Here is a 17,141-nt window from a genome sequence, read left to right as displayed (position 1 = left end):
TGCATTTATATTATCAGCTTTTATGTACCTGTCAGCACTCAAGGCTGTGAATTTTTTTTTATCTTGTTGGCTAATGCACAATCAAAGTTGCGTGCATTTCATGTTGCGTGTTTATTGACTCCATTCCACTGGTTCCAGCTTTATTTTAAAAAACGAAAGAAAAAAAGGGCCAAGATTAAAATCCTCCCGTCATTCTGTATTTTTTCTAGATTTTTTTTCCGTATCCACCGTGAAAAAAGAAAATCAAAGGAAATTAAAAAGAGACAGTTTCAGAACCCATTTACACGCTGGAAAAACAAACTCTCCTTTAGTACAACCGAGCTGACGCAATTAATTTGGTTAATATGGTTATAAAGCTACGAGTCCTTTCATACACCGAGAACAGCTATTCCAGGTAATGAAAGCTGAAAAACAAACATAAAATATGTCACAAGTATGGACTTTAACATTAATCCACGTCTACGGTGATTCATTTTTTATTTTTTTAAAATTATAGCCGAGATTCAGTGCTGGAAACGCTGAAACATGCAACGCCCCTCACATTCCCTCTCGTTTTTCCACAGCTAAAATTTTTCACTCACTTTTCAATATACTGTACCATTAAGCCCATTCATTAACCTTTAAAAGGCACAAATAACAACAGACCTTTTAATTATGAACCTGAAATGTCTCAATTAAATATTTTAATTAAAGCTTTTAAATATGAAAATTTAAATATGTGCATAAAATCAACTGTAATGATTGTACTCCCTACTGACTAGAACAATTAGAGAATTTTCTTTCTCTCCACGCTTCTGTGTGCGGGACGTCTGAAGCTGGGTTCACGTGGCATGTACATGCAAGGCAAAACAAGGTCATTTCAATTAATTAGACAATTTAAAATATGCAGAGCCTACACCTTTGTGCCTGGCAGCATTAAGGTAATGATGTCAATCACATGCTATCCACACGGAAGGGTCAGCGCATACTGTACTCTCTACACAATACCTTCAGCATTAGGTCATGGTAATGGAGCAAATACCCTTAAAATCATTACAGTCCTCAGGAAGACAGCGCATCATCTAAATCTTATATTTACATGTTATACAATTAAGAGAAAAAAATATCTAATTTACATTTTATCATGTGTGCGTGTGTGTGTGGGGAGGGGGTGGTGGGAGGCAGAGAACCTAAAAAGACAGAAACTTGCAGAGCACTCAATACCTCTGCAAAACAATCATTTGCTAATATTCTTGCATAACATGACTGCAATTCACCGAATATGTACACAGAAAGTGAAACGGTTATAAACAGACCTTTTGTTCTTACACTGGTCACAATGGTAAAACAAATGTTCTTCAAACACTCTGACATTCTGAAATAATGGAATGAAAAGTAATTTATACTGTATGCGTTTTCAAAAAAATATTTTTAAAAAGTTACCGAATGTTGCCACTCCATTTCCGGTTTTATCAAACAGCTGGAAAGCGACCATGAAGAGCGCATCCGGAGAACATAACACAGATTCAAACGCAAGAAACTCCTGGAAGGAAATCAACCTGAAAGAGAAGATGACAAAAAAAATTTAAGAGCCTGAAGAACTTCTAAGTTAGTTCAAGAGAAACTGACACAACACCAAGACGGTAGAGAGCTGGACAGACCTTCGTTAATACTAAAGGTAACATGAACCTGTCGATATACTTCCATTTTTCCAGAACAAAAGGCAGAGAAGGATTTTCCCAACGATTTATGAATGAAATATCAACAAGTAATCAATGTGTGCAAGTGCAATTCTGTTATCAGTTCCCACAGTGAAACAAAAGGCAAGAGCACACTTGTACAGAGCACTCTTGACACCCACTGCAATACTGTACAGTAATTATGAATATTAACAATTTTTCAAAAATATTACTGTTTCAGATCTACATTCAGGGTACAGCAATGGATGTAAACGGAAGCCAAAACAAAATGACATAATTGGCCAATTGTCTATTCAAGCACTCGGGATTCAACTACAATATTGTATTAAAACGAGTAATACAATTACAGTACTGAGATAATATGAGGGTGACTTTCTTTGCTTTGTCTATTTAAATGTATTTTTACAAAACTGCAATGTATACATTATATATAGCTTATCAGGTTAACATTATAATGCAAATCATTGTAAAATCCATTGCAGTAAAATCCAATAATGCAGTAATGCAATGTAGCCTTCACCATCTTGTGAACAATGAAATGGTCTTGGCTTTGCTTGATTGTTTGTAACAATAATAACCTGATGCGTTCCAAAACTTGTTCCTTGTATGATTTAAAGGCATTAATGCTTCAGAATCATGGAAGTCAGTTTCCTATTTTCAGTTCACAATATGTAATCTTGCTTTTAACTTGATAACTTTATAACCGCTCTTTTAACTTGAATTTCTCTGCTAAAAGCACCCCCCAACCCCCCTTGTGCAAGTAATGCTTTACATCACCTGAATCTATGGTTTAAAAGAAATAATTATATTATGCTGGAGAACAGAATGCGACTATTATTCACAATAACTGTTACTGTTCAAAATAGCAGCAAGACTTTGACATTGTATTCCTTATGCTTGGCATTCCCATTATAAAATCTGATCTGTCTTGGTGTAACCCAACATGAATTTGGTTAGAACATACAGAATGTCACATTATATGCGATTACATACAGTGGGGTCCAAAAGTCTGTGACCAAATAGAATTTTTTTTTAATGTAATCTTGGAAATAAACAGCGCTGGACAATCCACAATCACCTGACCTCAACCCCATTGAACATTTATGGGGGCACTTGGAGACTGACAAAAGGCAAGTATTCAGTAACATCACAAGATGCACTTAGGAATATTGCAAATAATGCTGGGATAACATGAATCATCAGGTTTTGCACAGATTTCTGGAGTCCATGCCAGCTTGAGTGCACATTGCCATTAAAGCAAAAGTTACAGTAATGAAATGAAATGGAAATGTAATGAAAAAGTTTGTATTAAATTAGAAAAAAGCATTTTCACTAGTGGTCTCAGACTTTAGGACTGCACTGTATCTATATATTTTCAATTTCCAAAAGTATTAACTAAATATGAACAATTGTAATGTCCTGCACAGATAATGGCATATTGGCATAGAAATTACAGTCTTTTCAGTTCCTGTACACTGTTATCGTATGATGGGAGAGACCATGATTTTTAATTCCCGGGGAAATATTTAGGAATTGTTTTCAGTAAGGTGTTCTTAACTGGCTTGCACTATGTCAGAGCAGGATCTCAATCATAAGCCATATAACAAACCCCCAGCTCTATTCTGTTGAACTACAGTGGGTAAATTTAAGGCCATGAGATGCAATGGTACCATTTTGCAGCCATACTTTAATTAATTTTGTTCCTGGTGAGATTCAAACAAGACTGAGAACAGGCTGTCCTGGGCATACTGTATTGACTGATTGTGAAGTCAAGAGATACTGTTTTATATCAAAACCAGAAGTCTTACAACTTAGGGCAGCCAGAGTGGATGGGGGATGTATTCAACCAGTTGAGGGGATATACATTAATGTAAACCAGATACAGACACACATACAGGCATACATAATGTTTAAGTGGTGTACGATTCATTCTGATAAAAATGAAACCATGAAACAGAAAAAAGCATACCTACCTACAGAAAAGAACTGTATTGCTAGGAATAAGCTTAAATGTGATTAAGGGATAATATCAGAATTAGAATGATGCTTGTACAATCCAAGACAATTATCAGAATGCAGTCTCTTGTCCAGGAAAAAAGCTGGCTACACAAAGATCGTTTTTCGAACCGTTTTATTTTCATTATTCGGTCAGAACATTTAGAGAACAGATTCTTATCTCTAGCAACTGTCAACAGCATCTTCACAATGCTTCATATCTACATGGTAAGGCAAATGCAACACTGTTGGTGCCTAGGCGACAGAACAAAGTAGCTGCTGTCCTAAAAGGCAGAAGTCACTCACCGCTGTCCACGACCTCCCTAACCTGAACACACACGATCCATCCGTACTGAATTCAGTTCTAGACCTGCAAATGGCGGCGATTACAGTTGCTGGGATTATATCATTATCTTCACAGTGTTACAATTAACACGTGGCTTTTGTGCACAAAAGGAGTTATTAACAACATAATCCACTTCTCCTTCTATTCATAATAAGAATTTTAAGTTCCTCCTGAACACAAAAATAATAACAGACACTGGGTCCATTGTTCTCTAGTGAGCGCACACCGGATGAAGTTTATGATGGGTGATTAGCAGTACCATGGCTACAAGAAAACAACAGCAAAAAATGTAAGAAAAGGAAAACGCAATCTTCCTTTAACAGAGACTAAATCAAGACAAAATAGAACCCAAACTACGATATCTCCGAACCATCAACTAATATGGCACCGAACCAACAGTCGTCTATATTTGCATATCCAGAACCGCAAGGGTGTGGTGGGAGCCTGGGGTACATATCCACAATATGCTCGCAAATGTAGTAGCACATTTTCGATACTTATTAGTTAATTTAATTAAGCATTAAAACAATGCATTAAAAGGTTTCTTTGGTTTTCGAAATCGGAAACAAGCGCTTAAGATTGCAAATATGAATAGGACATTTTTGGTAGCATTTCGGTTTTATGCAACCAATTGTTTTGCTGAGCTTAACAGCTACTCATTGTGAAAAAATCATACTCACACAACTACAGTCTCAGAGGTTTAGTTTTTGTAATCAAAATACTCCCAGATTATTTTATTTTTTTTACCATATTAGACATGAAAATGACTCAACAACTACAACTACAACTTTGTTATGTCACTATGCATAAATCATAATTTATGTTCAAAGCAAGTAACTGTATTGCATATGGATTTTAAGAACTGTAATTGTCTAATGTTTAAACAATTAAGGCTACTGGGTAACCTATCCTGCTAATATACTGGGTTACATCCACTAATACACTTTCAAAAAGGCATAGGCACTGATTAATATATCTCATAATACTTTTAACTCAGAAAGCTACAGAAAGCCAGTAGCTTTCCAAAATTACAATTTAATTTGTTAATTTTAAGTACAAAGACCCTTATTATAAGTCCATATTGTACTTAATTGATGCAGTACACTCATCTAAAATTATAGGTTTGTGAGAATGGAAAATAACAAGCCATTGATTTTTACATCCTGGACATGAGCTGAAAGGAGTTACACGGGACTGCCCATGATGGAGGTTGTAAGGTCTCTTAGCCAATCGGAACACCTGTAGAGAGGGTCTTGATGATCTCTGATTAACTTAACTGGTTATTTTTTTCATACAGTCTGGAAGTTTGGCTTCAGTTCAGAAGGCTACTAAACTTCTTCCTAATTAGGAAAATCTTTTCGATAATTTTCAGTCTGTTTTTAAATGAAAAGAGAATGAATAAATACCCATTATAGCTTTTTCTATTCACCACTGGTACAATCAAAACACTGCAAAGCATCTTGTTGCATTACTCTATTGTTCCTCTATACTGGAAATTTTATCGTCTTCAGACCAAAGATTGATAAAAGGTAGCTGCAGAAAACCAGAAGAAAGCAGAAAGAGCATCTCAGCTTGAGACCCACTTCTAACACTCAGATTTTTTTTTTCTGATTCTCATTATTGCTGCTCTTAATAGAGAAAATTGTAGCATATATTTTTTTGCCTATGCTAATGTTGCTTTACCCTCAGCAGAAAAGGACTATGCCTCTGAGAAGCAGACAACATAGTCACTGACAGCCACCCCCTAACACCCCAACCCCCCAGTGACGACTGCAGTTAGGTTTGCTTTTCGGAGCAAACCCCCCCTGCCCAGACTGAATGCACATGGTCAGGGACTGCTATTTTCCCAGCATGCTCTCTTTACAAAGTTTTAACCCATGGGAGACTAGGAGTTTCACACTTGAGGAGTTTCCCATCAAAAAAAAATGCCTGACACATCTTTGAGTCAGCGGGGAAGTCTACATGCGCACATCTACTGAATAACTGATTTCCACACATTTGGAGCACAGGTTTAAAAAAATGTGTGATAGTGAGGCTGGCTGAAAAGTGATTTCCAAAATCCAAATTCCAAATTTATGACACAACATTATTTCCTTTATATTAATGGCAAAATAATAACACGATTTTATTTCGATTATTTAAGTCAAATGGCAAAATAGTAATGAACAGAGATTCCCAATAGCGGCATGTCTTGAAAATGCACAACATACTTCATGCACAAAAAACCTCTTGAAAATTTCATGTGCGTTTCCCAATAATTTTTAACTTTACAGAGTTAGCAGTGAAATGAAATAGCCTTCACTTCAGTTAACTCTCCAGGTCTTTTTACAATATAGAATCAAAATGACCTTAAATTTGTGCTAAAAAATGGAATCCTTCAATTCCTACACCTGACATTAGAGAATGGGCTACCCAATTTACAGTTTTAGCAGAAAGTACACTTGCAGAAGCTTGAACATAAGATCAGTTTCCCAAACCCATGTCTGAAAAATGCACGTTTGTGATAGGGTAGGGGTACTGGTTTTAGGTATGTTTAGATTTAGGTCTTATTAGCATGCAGACGTGGTCAAGAAGTTCAGCCGTTTTTCAGACCAAATATCAGAATGGGGAATGATTGTTGGTGCCAGATAGGTTGGTTTCTGCTTCTGAGTATCTCAGAAACTGCTGATCTGATTGCTTTTAATGCACAACAATCTCTAGTTTGCAGAGAATGGTGTGAAAAACAAAAAACATCCAGTGAGCTGACAGGTGACAGTAATGCAAATAACCACGCATTACAACAGTGAGATGCAGAAGAGAGTCTCTAAACACAGCTGAAGACCAATAAGTCTAATAAACAAAATAAATACCGAATATTTATAATATTATCATTGTATATTATAAAGATATCGCCCACAGAGTGTGAAAATAATACTTAAGAAGCACATAAGAAGTGATTGTTGTTCAGATAACCCAATGTTTAACCCAAAAAACACTTCTGTGAAATACATTTCTCATTAAGTATACAAATGTACAGCATATTGCAGAATATTCCATTAACATAAGAGCATATGAGAAAATGCACTGTTGGGAAAACTAAAAACTGAAATATCTAGAAAATATCTTACGTTTAGTTCGCTGTAATAGCAGCAGCGATTATGATTATAGTGAAATCAGAAAATATCAATTACAGGCTTCCTGTTTGCTTCAGCTAGTAAACACACCTGCTAAGAGATTGTAACGGGCCCCGTCGGCAAAGGTTTGGGGCTGTGTCATTAGCCGACTATGGCTGTGGGTCCACAATGGTGTGGCAAAATTGGCCTAATCCCGCCAGGGTTAGTTTAAGTCAGCCAGGGTTCCAAGGGTCCTCCCAACACATGCCAGGCTCCCACAGGCAAGCAGCTGCCGTCGGTGAGCGGTGCATGTCTCCTCCAATCAGGGCGAGCTCTACTGTGAGGTCTGTGATGTGTAAAATAGCCCATGGCTGGCAAGAGAGTGAATTTAAGAAGTGTGCTTTAGATGCAGTGTTCTCTGCATGGGTGGAGAAGGCACAGCAACTGCAGCGACAATTGGCACAACGGCCCACTCTTAAATGTTTTCTTGCACAAAAAAATAGACAAAAAAATATATATTGAATTTGGGTCATTTAGTCATTAGGTTTCGCTGAGGAAGAACATTTCCGAAGGGAGTTTCCGCTCAACACGAACGAGATGACATTGAAGGTTTCCACCTGAACGTCCTGCCCAAGCAGAGGGATACTAACGAGTAAAATGCCCTCCCACTAATGTGGCTTTTATAGTTTCAGCAGTGAACTACACGGGCAACGTCAGGAATACCCCACATTCAGAAAGCAGTTTCCGTGCCAGAGTAATCACTGGCTGCCGTGGCAATGAAATGGTAATGACAGGGGAATCACATTTATGATAATCAGCTATTCGGGGGAAAAAAGGATGTATTGTTCTGCATTTAATTTAAAAGCTGTTTGCATAATACACAGTATTAAATTAATGGAAAAATATGTGACAGAAGCATCAGTAATCAATACCCAAAGTGTTAGCTGAAGTCAGTATGTGAGGCTTGGAAAACTTGAGATGCCTAGTATAAAAATGAAATAACTTGGCAGAGCCAATCACCACCAACACTTTCCATAGCCCCTAACCCCACCTACCAAATCTGATAACACATTTTATGCTATTTTCTGTGACACCATATAGCAGCCTAACAACAGAACCCATGGTGAATTGTTCATTTGGTTACCTGCCCCTGCAAATCATCCATACATTTATACTATTTCTATTTACATTTCAACTCATTGAATAATTGGCATCACTACAAGTAAAACATTTTCAGTAAAAGTCAAAATGGTGATGGCATATCTAATCTGGCTATGCAAGTAAAATACGATGTGAAAAGTTGTATAATGGAATGCTATAATGGAAATTTACACTGTAGAGTGGTTGTTAGATGTTCGTATAGCCTGCTATACTTGCCAAAATCTGCATGTTCCTCAAGTCCCCAGTGGCCTACTTAGTACAATATATGGTACAGTAGTATTCTAGTTTTCACTTCCCAAGCTAACCTTGGGCAAATGCCTTGTACATTTCATGGTGACATTAATTCAAGTTAATTGACTAATGTCCTATTTTGCATTCATAAGTACAGAAGACAGAATCCCTACAAATGAAAAAGATGAGCTACTTTACAGAAGCTAACAAAAGTAATTGTGCTTCCACATGTTATGTTATAATAAAGGGTTTTTTTTTAATATACATTTTGGCTCCATCATGTATATACATAGTCCCACCATTTCAGGGCACCATGTTTGGATCACAGCAATGTCATGTAACTGAAAGTAGTAACGTTTAGTATTTTGTCGCATATCCTTTCCATGCAATGACTGCTTGAAGTCTGCGACTGCAGCCATCTTTAGCTCATGCTTGTTTCATGGGCTAGTCACCATAAGTTTTCTCTTCAGCATATGCTCAATTGGGTTCAGACCAGGTGATTGACTTCAGTTTTGAGGCATTCGCTTGAACTTGAGTAAATAGAATGTGTCTACTCTTCAGAATTCATTTATCTATTACCATCAGCAGTAATATCATCAATGAAGATAAGTGAGCCAGCACCGTATTTCACAGACAAGGTGGTATGCTTTGGATCTGGGGATGTTCCTTCTGTCCTCCATACTTTGCTCTTGCCATCACTCTGATATGAGTTAATCTTATTTACATCTGTGCACAAGACCTTTTTCCAGAACTGTGGTTGCTCTTTTAAGTAGTTCTTGACAAACTGTAACCTGGCCATCCTGTTTTGGAAGCTAACCAGTGGTTTGCATCTTGCAGTGTAGCCTTCGTATTTCTGTTACTTTCTTTGACTTTCACTGGCACAATAAAACGAATGTGCACTTGACATGTTATTTGTGTTATTCCAAATCTAAAATTGTGGCAAATCAGAGGCAAATCAGGACATAATGGGACTTTTGAGGGCACTGTAAGTACAAAGAAAGCAGCCTACATCCAGGTGTTATGGCAAAAAGCCTTCATTAGGGCGTAGCCCAATGCCTGGCTGAGGATGTAGAAACAGACAAATTGGCAGAAGTGGCTTATCAATTAAACCAAGCCAATTGTCAATTAAAACCAATCCAATTGATGGCAATAAACATATCTGGTTGTGGTCTATTCACAACTAAGGCAAGAAACAATGAAGATAAATTGTTGAAAAACAGTCGTGTAATAATATATAGTACGCACCCTGCAGATGTTACTTATCTACCACGGTCATAATATTTAAGATGTTACAGCACCTCAAGAATGGTTCACAAACATACAGATGGCTCACCAATCTATTCATAAAAACAGACATCAATTTCATCAGTCAAACCAGGAAACTGCACAGCTTTACATCTATAAATCCAAAAAGTCTCTCTTCAATCTATTCCCATGGTAAAGCCTTTAAAAGCCCATGAGTAAAGAGAAAATAAATTAAACAATGAAAAACAAAGGACATATTAACTATTTGTAGGATGCATTTAGCTACCAGTAGTCATTCACTCTACGCCTACATCCTGTACCAAACTGTTGAATTTGAAACACGTAATTTTTTGGCTATGTCTCTGATGGATATATTCAGATAGTTCAGCCTAACGATGGCCTGCTTTACTGGCATTGACACTTCATTGGTCCTCATGTTGAGAGACAAGCACACACTCAAATGTAGTAGGCACTCCTAGAATCAAATATACACCGTTTGCTAGCTCTTTTAGTAACGATGAATCATAGTTTAAGAATTGCAGAGATTACTTTCATCTTGCAGTCCCCAAGTCGCAAAAAACCCCCATAAAATATCACCTAAAATATCATCAAACTGGAAGGGTGGCACAAAGAAAGCCCTTACAGCACAATAAACAAAACCAAGCATTGGGAGTCACTGAAATTATGAGTGCTAGGTCAGACCAAAATGTAACTTTTTGGCCATACATGCCATCAACGTATTTGGTAGCAAAAGAGGAATGCATACAAAGAGAAGTGCTGTCAAATAATGAGGAGGGTCATTAATGTTTTGTGGATATTTTGCTGCCAGTAGACCAGGGGCAGGATGAAATGAAGCAGGACATTTTAGCAGAAAATCTGATCATCTCTGCAATACTTTCCAGCAGGGCAATGACTGCAGCACATCCAAAATACACAGAAATTGTTAAGTTAAAAGAACATCCATGTTTTGCAATGGCCATCCCAGATTTCACATCAAATCCTATTAAAACCCTGTGGTTTGAACTGAATAGGGCAGTCCATTAGCACAAACCCAAGGATATCAATGATCTTGAGGAATGGACAAATATTCCTCAGAATGTGTTCTCTAACCTTATCACAAATTATAAGAAAAGACTCATGACTTACTCTTTGCCAGCGGTGGTTGCACAAAGTATTAAACCGGGAGGGGGCACTAATGTAAAAATGTGAAACCTGTTTTTTGGGGAAATCAAGACTTTGGTTGATTGCATTGAATCATTACCTATTATTTTAGCATTAATACATGCGAAGTCCAGAAATACAAGCATGACTTACGTTAAAGGTACAATAGGTAATTTCAGACTCCTAACGGTCAAGAGAGGAATTGCAGCAACAAACAACCTCAAACCACAACACTGTTCCCACAGTCTATGAATGTAACACGTAATGTTAGTGTTCTCATGCACTGTTTTGGAAAGCTTTTATTTTTTTAATTCAAGTCTTCACTTTAACAAACCAACTATATTATGAGCAAGCAAGTTATTTTGCTATGTAACTAGCTGGCTATATAAATAAGATATGATAGTCTACCGCAAACGATGCAACTGTAACTTACAGTTTGAGAGAAATAAAGGTTGAGCTAAACACGGATGATTGAACACATAAAGAGATAAAAGGAACAAGGAGCTGCCGAAATTGCACTCCACACAATTGATCACCGAACCTCTACCAGTTTGCTATCAGAAACAACAAGCAAATTAGCTATTAGTAGTTAGCTTCCCGAATCTACAAATATCCACCTGAGGCACAATGCTTGTGCACTATGCATTGCTACTATGTTCGTATTGCCTAGCCTATATTTTATCATTCGTGGATATTTGTACATTTGTCAAGCTAACTATAGATCATTTTCTTGTTGCTACCGATAGCGAACTGGTATCGTTTTATAACTAGATATGAAGTCTTTGCTTAGATAATAAGCAATAAAAGCGGCAATTGTCTGTGGCAGTTAGAACCAATTTTCAACCAATGAGCTTGAACTGTTGTACAGCGGTACAATGTTTTGATAGAGAGTGACGGCCCGACAAATGTAAATTTTTAAACCGAATTTAAGGACTAGAAACACAGGCAGAGGGTGAGTTAACATGTCAGCAATGGTCTTGCAACAGTGTTTTTTAACACAAAAATCTTACCTAGTGTACCTTTAAATGTAAACTACCTACGTAGGTCTGCCTTTACATACACACATATTAGGACTGATAAACATATCAAATGCTTACATGTACAAAATAGATTGCAAAACCAAAGCACACATTATGAGGATAATGTCAAACATATAGCCTTCAACGCATTTAAGTCTATTCTGTGGGTTGATTAAACCAGCAATTTTGGTGCTTATTATTTGCAGCACCCCCAAATCAGAAGTAGATACAATTCTACCCGCGAGTCCTAATAGACTTATCCCTTATGAGCAGTAATGCAAGCATTTATCTGCATTATGAACCACACAATGCAAGAGCTGAATAGCAATTTTTCACAGGCAATTACAGTGCATGTGTGACTCCCTGTTTAAAGCAGCTTTCATAATGCGTGCAACATGACCACATGCACTCTGCTCTGCGCTGAACACAGGTAGTTGCCAGGGTAACGAATTTTCTTTCTGACTTACCCTAACATTTTATTGACTGTCATTATGTATTATTAAAAACATACATATTAATGTAAAAGATGAATTAGACCACTGAAAGGAACAACACCTCTTTATACATAAAAGTTCTGGCCTTTCATTTATAAAGCCTTCAAAAAAGAAAAAAAAATTTGTATTTTATATATGAAATTGATACACATGAAGTACATATGGAAACTCTTTATTTACAAACGGTGTGTTTGTGGAGGAAAAAAAATTACACACACACATGAATGGTATGTCTACCTGCATATACGTGCACATATGTACAGTATATACACATACAGTGATTCCCTAAAATTAGGGACAAAGATATATATTTTTTAAATTTGGTTCTGTAAACCACAAATTGAGAATATGTACATAAGTGTATTTTTACACTTATTAACAAACATTTTATATATAACCCCCATTTCAGGGCACCATAATGTTGGGGACGTATACACGCTATGTAAATGAAAGTAGCTGTGTTTAGTACTTTGCGCATATCGTTTGCATGCAATGACGGCTTTAAGTAAGTTACCCATACAACATCACCGGATGGTGCTCTGCCTGGCCTGTATTGCCTCCTTACATGGCTATTCAAAGTCTGGAAGCTTTAGTACCGTTATGCTCGTGGTTATACTATTAGCTGCCACTCACAACTTAGCTGTACAAATTAGCAAAATACATAAGTACAGGCCTCGTCATATTTACTGTGATGAAAAGAGTAGACCTCCAAAGTCCTCAAATGGTGTCACCAGCTGCTTTGTCTTTTTTACATGAACCATCACATCCCAAATACACACACATACACACTTGCATACAAACGCATACACACACACACCAATGTGTTTACAACCACTGGTGGTTAACAAAACAAAAAGAATGCATAATGGAAAGTTACAATAAGGATATTAAATTAAAAAGGACTGTAAATGTGCATGTAATAAAAAACAGCATACCAGACTTTGGCAGGTGTCCAATTAGTTTGAGGATCAGTACGGTTCTCTCAAGCGCATACGATTAAAATCCTTGCATGAATAAACTGTATACAACAGAACAATAAACTAAAAACAAGAAAAAAGTATCTACAGTATATATTGCTATACCTGAAGCTTTTACTAGCTTTATGACTTTACACAGAAACCAGTACATGACTGTTTGTGTTTATGCGCAGAAAATCCAAAAACAATCAGGAGCCACAATGAATCTCACCTTTACCTTTGAGGCTGAGATTTGAAAATGGATAGGGCTTGTGAGGAAACAGTGAGGACAACTTTTGTGTCAAGTTACATCATAATCCCCGCATTTTAGCACAACAGGCAAGGTTTCAACCTGCTTAACTGGACTAAAAGGCAGCTGAAAAATACAATGCCTCATGTACCAACTGTTAGCAGGGAATAAAAATATACCAAAATTACCGAAAACTGCACATGACAACTGCACAAGATCTTAGTGGACATGTGGGCCACAGTTTACATTCCATGCCCCTTAAAAAAAGAAAATTGTACATTTAGGGGGAGTCAGGGGAAATGTATTTTTTTTCATTTTGAACATTTTTGTCTATATTTTTGACTGAAACGAATTGTTACGGTTTATTATTTTTACAAACATGGCTTGAAAGTAAAAAAAATCCCAACATACTGCATTGTGTTTGCAGATATTGCTTTGAGGTTCATTTGTAATTCAAGGTTCAGGGCAAAAAAAACTGACCAAATCCAATCAGTTGTAAATATCCATGCCAACTGAATTAATCTGACTGATTTCCACTGTCCTCAAACTCAATCTCCTTACATTTCAGACCTCAAACCCAGACAATAAACAAACAAAATGAAATAGTTCTCCCTGATGTCTTATTTTCATAAAATTACTTTGCTTCCTTTAAAATTTATGCTCAGCACAATGGAGAGGTGGAGCTCTGTATGTGTGGGAACAGACATGTGTGGAGCCAGGGCTACAGAACAGCTGTGCCATTATCTTACCCCAGTGCTGAATGCCCCAGTTGGCGGTAACTTGTAATTACTGACCCAATGAGAAAAGGAGAAGAAATGATGACACAAGCTGAGCACGATGGGAAAATTGTTCAGCGTAATATCTTGTTAACATTTTTTTATTTTATTTCAGATGTCTGTTAGTTACTATCCGCTAGCAGTGGGCAATGCAGCCGACAATTTATATCACAATATTTAGCACTGTTATTGCCATTATGATATGATATCACAACATAGATTACTGAAAATTCAGAATTGTTCCTTGAGTATATAAAACCAGAAAGGTTAATACATTATTCACAATACTTGATAATATTTTTTATGAAACCAAATATTTTGCCTCTACTACAGCACATTCAATTTGAAATAAAACAATGAATATAGGGTTCAGGTTCAGACTGTCAGCTTTAATTTGACAGCATATACATCCTTATCAAGTCAACCATGTAGGAATTTTTGCCCTATTTACACAGGGCGTCCCCCCCCACCCCCATTTTGGGGGACCAAAATGAATTGGACAATTGGGTGTTCAGTTTTCTAGGCCAGCTGTGTGTTGTTGCATCATTAGTTCAGGCAGAAGAAAGCTAACAAAAGTTTTAAAATTCATTTTAGGTGTTGAATTTGCATTTACAGCTGTGGCTGTTGTCTCTCAACACAAAGACCAAAGTGTCAATGCCAGCAGGCCATCAGGCCATCATGGAATGGAAAAATACATGGCAGTCACCAAATCGAAAGGATTTGCAACCAAGTGCTTAATATAACAACTTTATTTAAGATTATGTTAATCTGTCCAATTACCCTTGCTCCCCTAAAATGGAGTGACTATATAAAAATGAGCCGGTGAAATGAATGCATAGTATATGCATTTGATGTGTATGGCATTAGCCTAATAGAGGTGGTCTGCTCAGTAAAGAATAATCTACAACAAGGTGGTTGTTAAAGGGATTCATACCACAGCACCGACCACCTACGGCATTCTGATTGGCCGAAACGTGTCACATGAGTGCGTATTCATTTCGTATATCCCTGCCAACAAGAACAGATCGAACAGGTGTGTCAAATGTTTTCACAGCCAAAATATCCAACAAATACCAATGCACGCAACATACACTACTATGCAATGCATTTTTTATTCATGCAAGTAGTCCGTTTATATCCAACCTGGTGACAAAATATGTTACTGTAGGCTACATTGCATTGAGTTAGGCTACACTTTGCATTGCATTGTCAGAAAGATAACCAGGGGAGATGTTTCAAACATAATGTAACCGAGTGTTTTAACTTGGGCAGTAATAATAACATAACTTAACACATAAGTGAGTGAGGAGAGAATGATTAAACTTCGACAGGCTGTAAGCACTTAGTAAAACAACATACAGTGCCGCAAGCATAGAGGAATGTACTTAGACACAGAATACCCAGAGAGGCTAAACTATATTAAATACACTGATACTCTCTGTTAACTACATATAGCGTGAAGTCCATATTAATTAAATGTTGTTTTGCAGGATTGACTACAAGAACAAGACATGCCAGCTGATTTTGACAGTTACAGTGCTATAAAACTCAATTAAATATTTAGGTCTTTCTCTGCTTCAGTTCAATATGGGAAGGGCTCCGTTTAGTTGCATGGCACAAGTCTGGAATACAGTGTAAAAATGTAAATAAATTGCTTTATTGTTATTTTGTGAGCCAATATTAGTTAATAGCCTAACGTTATATTACCGACAGTGAGCTAATGAACTTTTCTTCGGTGATGATGCAGTTGGCTTTTAGGTGGCACAGGCAATTTTAGGGTGTGTGAAGCATTTGTTTTCTCAACAACAGGGACTGCTTTCAATTAATACATTTGTTTCTAAACTAAAAATAAATTGTCCATAGCTACATTACATTGGCAAGTTAGCTGTGGTATAAACAGGATAATACCCTATGAATAAGGCTCATCATTTTTGTTTATCTTTTATTAAAAAATTCCATCCATCCATCCATTATCTTTAACCCGCTTATCCTGAACAGGGTCGCAGGGGGGCTGGAGCCTATCCCAGCATACATTGGGCGAAAGGCAGGAATACACCCTGGACAGGTCGCCAGTCCATCACAGGGCACACACACACCATTCATTCACACACTCATACCTACGGGCAATTTAGACTCACCAATCAGCCTAACCTGCATGTCTTTGGACTGTGGGAGGAAACCGGAGTACCCGGAGGAAACCCACGCAGACACGGGGAGAACATGCAAACTCCGCACAGAGAGGCCCCGGCCGACGGGGATTCGAACCCAGGACCTCCTTGCTGTGAGGCGGCAGTGCTAACCACTGCACCATCCGTGCCGCCAAAAAATTCCAAAAAAACGTGTGAAAATAATAATAATAAGATAATTTAATTTAAAAAACAGATTATAATAATGCAAATTTCCAGGATAAATCTTTTATTTTAATTTTAATAGAACTGTAATACTTGAAATAGAACTGTAAATAAGCATTACAATGCACAACAGTAGTATATAGAAAATGTATCACTGCTATGAACAATCAGATTGCGAGATTTGTCCTACCTGTTTTTAATATTAGGAAAAATACCAAGGTATAAACAGAAAAATTCACTCCGAGGTGGTCATTAATGGTTTTAACGCACTCAGCAGAGACAACCAGCGAAGCTAAACCACATCGTGCGTGAAGGGATGAACGAGTGAGTTCAGAAAATAACTGTGCGACAGGGTGCTGCTTTTCTTATAACTGACTTGGTTCAT

At 37.2% G+C, this 17,141-nt stretch overlaps 1 protein-coding gene across 2 annotated transcripts in view; it reads right to left on the bottom strand.

The window, feature by feature from the left end:
- LOC133137027 (electrogenic aspartate/glutamate antiporter SLC25A13, mitochondrial) overlaps positions 1 to 17,141 on the bottom strand; it is a 66,577-nt gene that overhangs the window by 31,510 nt on the left and 17,926 nt on the right. For both annotated transcript variants that reach the window (XM_061255003.1, XM_061255004.1), the window contains exon 4: positions 1,423 to 1,538. In XM_061255003.1, coding sequence (XP_061110987.1) covers positions 1,423 to 1,538 — 116 coding nt within the window. The remainder of the gene's footprint in view (positions 1 to 1,422; positions 1,539 to 17,141) is intronic.

Source organism: Conger conger, chromosome 9 (assembly GCF_963514075.1).
Source record: "Conger conger chromosome 9, fConCon1.1, whole genome shotgun sequence".
Lineage (NCBI taxonomy): Eukaryota > Metazoa > Chordata > Actinopteri > Anguilliformes > Congridae > Conger > Conger conger.
Note: the sequence above shows the minus strand (reverse complement) of the source record. Positions and strands in the feature narration are given on the sequence as shown.